Raw genomic sequence first — 3497 nt, 5'->3', positions numbered from 1 at the left:
ATAGGCTGCCCTGGAAAATAATTTTTCCAATTATGAACTTTTGCACTACACCCACACCAAACTGCTCACAAGCAATGCTGTAGATGACTGACTAATAAGTCAGGGGTTACCAACTGGTGACCCCTGGGCCACATCAAGACCACAAAAGGCCTCCATCTGGACTGCAAATCCTTTTGGCATAATGGGAAAAGAGATCGGTCAGCTTTGAAATTATTTAAATGGCTTGGAAAGATTGAACTTTAACAGGTATTAAGTGAGATGATTTAATATAAGTTGTTGTTGAGATACAATCACACAAGTTTTAAAAAATATATATTACAAATTAAACATGTTGTATTTCTTGTTGCTATTGTTGTTGTTATTTTATATCTTTATTAGGGGTTAGAGTTAGGACCAGTCAGACAGAGGAGGGTTAACTTTATGACTTTCTGGCTGACTTAATGAAAAGGCTTTACTATAGTAAAGCACTTTCATTAAGCATGCATGGTGGTGTAGTGGTTAGCATTGTCTCTTCACAGCCAGAAGGTACTGGGTTTGAGTTCTATCTGTATGCAGTTTGTGTGTTTGCCCCATGGGTAATTGGTTTTTCTCCCACCTCCAAAGACATGCAATTTAGGTGAATTGATTACTCCAAAATTGTCCATAGTGTATGAGCGTGTGCGTGAATGTTTGTCTGTGTCACGCACCTGAGGCGTACCCCACCTGTCGCCCTTTGTAAGCTGGGATAGGCTCCAGCAACTCATGTGACCTGCAAAGTGGCTGCAGATGAGATGATTGTCTCATCTAGAAGAAGATGGATGGACTATTCAATTTGCATTTTGTGGATTGTCACTGTGATAATATAATTTTTAATTCAGAACATTTTCTGTCAGTTCAGGAAAATGTATGTTCCAGCATAGAATAGTCACCATGCTGTCTTTTTTACTTTTGTATTTTTTCCTTATACACATTTTTTTCCTAATGCATTTCCTTGGATGGCTGATGGCCTTGTGAGCCACATCGTGGATCTCTTTGAAAAAACATATTATATTTTCCCCTTGCTTCCGGTCAGATGAGTGTTGATATGAGATTATATCTGATTATTCTGAGCTGCAGCCTCTCTAATAGTCTATATTATTTGGGGAAATGTACATCCTCTGATAAACAGAGTAAGAGATGACAGCATGTGTAAGAACTTTTATTTTCAGATTGTCTTTAGGGTCCAACATGATTATTTATGTCACTCAAATCCTTAGGGACATACAAGAGAGACTGAGAGAGGCTCCAGAGAAAAAAGACAAGTGAAGAATGTGTTTCCCCCTCCGTCCCCCCGTCTGTGGATGGTGAAGCAGTAGGCAGACTGGATGTGGATGTAATTCATGCTGGGCTGAGGGGTTTGTGTGATGAAAGCAACAGAGCGCTGCCAAGGAAGATTGCTTTGCTGCTCTCCTCCAAGCAGATTTAAAACTATATCAGAATGCCTCAGATGAGAGTTGGATTATAGACTGACCTGCAATGTCTGTGTCATTCTGCTCTGTGTGGAGTGGATTATACCACCAACACAGTATAATGGTTCCCACATCCTCATACCAAACATGGTGTGTTTTCAGTTAGTTTTGTCTGATTATCACGTTGGAGACATTTTGACATAATGGTGCACGTTCATATAAAAGCGTTCTGACATGTTTTTCACCTTTACCTTTTCACAGTATTTGAATTATTTAGTATTTGATAATCACATAGATATGAAACAATTTATTGTTCGTTTTGCATCTGTGGTGTAATTTATTTTTAATTTATTGTTATTTTGCATCTGTGGTGTAATTTATTTTTATTTTATTCTTATTTTGCATCAATTGATATTGGTTTTATTTTTATTTGTATTTGTATTGTTAAATGTCGATGATTTATGTACTAAGGACTTTCAATGGAAACAATACCGCAAGGGCTTTTTTGAAATGCTCCTCTTAGACAGGATGTTTGACTCTACTTGTACTCTAACATTCTATCTAATAAATGTAATCATCATCATCATCATCAAAAAAAAACATTTTTAATGATTGTTAACCATGATTTAATTCTTACATTGATGTTTCTCTTTCTTTTATGGAATAACTAGGTCTAAAGATGCAGTGGACCCCAGAGCATACACAGTGGGCAGAGCAACACTTTGACATCTCATCCACTACCCGCTCACCAGCGCACAAAGTAGAGGCCTACCGGGGCCACTTACAAAGAACATACCAGTATGCTTGGGCAAATGATGACATCTCTGCACTGACTGCCTCCAATCTTCTTAAGAAATATGCAGAAAAGTACTCTGGGATCTTAGAGGGTCCAAATGAAAGAGCCCTGCTGTGTTCCTACTCTGATGGCACCGCTGGACTCATGAATGGACGAAAGTCAGAGAATGAGTCTTGGCAGGAGGGGATTTACCCAATGAACTGTGCTCCAGATGTTATATCTGTGAGCAAAGCTGGAATGACAGCTGCCTTACCCCCTACAGAGGTGTTGGCTAGCATAGGCAGCTCTTCAGGGGTCCCTAGCAGCTTGTCCGAGCCTAACTATTCCAACAGTAACTGTGGGAGCCACACAGCCACAACTCTCCAATCAGGCCTCCCCTCTCAGGAATATACTACCAGTTACAATGGCCCCTACCTGCATTCTAGCTACTGTGGCCAGACTACCCCAGTACTCCCCTCCCCACACCCCTCTCCCTTGCACAGTGCTGGGCTGTTACAACCCCCACCTCCTCCCCCTACCTTAGTGCCGAGCTACAATGCTGGGTCTCCAAACCTTCCCAGCTACAATTATCCTCCAACAGGTTACCCTTCTCAGACTGCTGTTGGCCCTGGTTATAGCCCTGGGGGAGCACCACCTCCTTCTGCTTATCTACCATCCAGCATTGCAGCTCCTACTCCAATCCCTCCTTCCACACTGCCTGGATACAACTACCAGTCCCATAACCATACACCAATTGCACCAACACCTTTGAATGGCAGCGCATCACATTCATTAAAACGAAAAGCTTTCTACATGAGTGGTCATGGCGAAATTGACTCTCCCTTTGGCAGTTTCAACTACAACCAACAGCGCTCTTCACAGAGCCCAATGTACAGAGTAGCAGACAGCAGTATCTCAGACTCAAACAGAGGCAATGGCTTTGACAGGAATGCTGAGGCATCATCGTTAGGGTTTAAGACAACCAAGCAGCAAATGTCTTCAGATCAACAAAGAAAATTTCTTATACACTCTGGCAGAGCACTAACTCCTCCATCTTATGGATCAACCAAAAGCTCTGTTGGTGATCTTGGATTAGGTGAACCCTACAGCAAGTTTGGATCCCCCATTATGAGTGAGCAAACTGAAGAGCGCAGACAGCACCTCTCACACTCCCTCACAGGTCCTGACGTCGGTGTGGCTAACTCGTCCGTCCATGCTGCAGAAGAACAGCTGAAGAACAGTGACTCCAATATGGTGGAGATGGTCACCACAGAAATCCTACAACAGGGCCCACC

At 42.2% G+C, this 3497-nt stretch overlaps 1 protein-coding gene across 1 annotated transcript; it reads left to right on the top strand.

The window, feature by feature from the left end:
* Positions 1-2106: 2106 nt before the first annotated feature.
* On the top strand, positions 2107-3490 carry LOC137917110 (fidgetin-like; the record flags this gene model as incomplete). The annotated part of the gene is made up of 1 exon (XM_068759995.1): positions 2107-3490. A coding segment is annotated over exon 1 (1384 nt), but the record flags the coding sequence as incomplete, so codon positions are not given.
* Positions 3491-3497: the final 7 nt, after the last annotated feature.

Source organism: Brachionichthys hirsutus, unplaced genomic scaffold (assembly GCF_040956055.1).
Source record: "Brachionichthys hirsutus isolate HB-005 unplaced genomic scaffold, CSIRO-AGI_Bhir_v1 contig_785, whole genome shotgun sequence".
In the NCBI taxonomy this organism is placed as follows: Eukaryota; Metazoa; Chordata; class Actinopteri; order Lophiiformes; family Brachionichthyidae; genus Brachionichthys; species Brachionichthys hirsutus.
The sequence above is the reverse complement of the archived record's forward strand: the minus strand, read 5'-3'. Positions and strand labels throughout refer to the sequence as shown.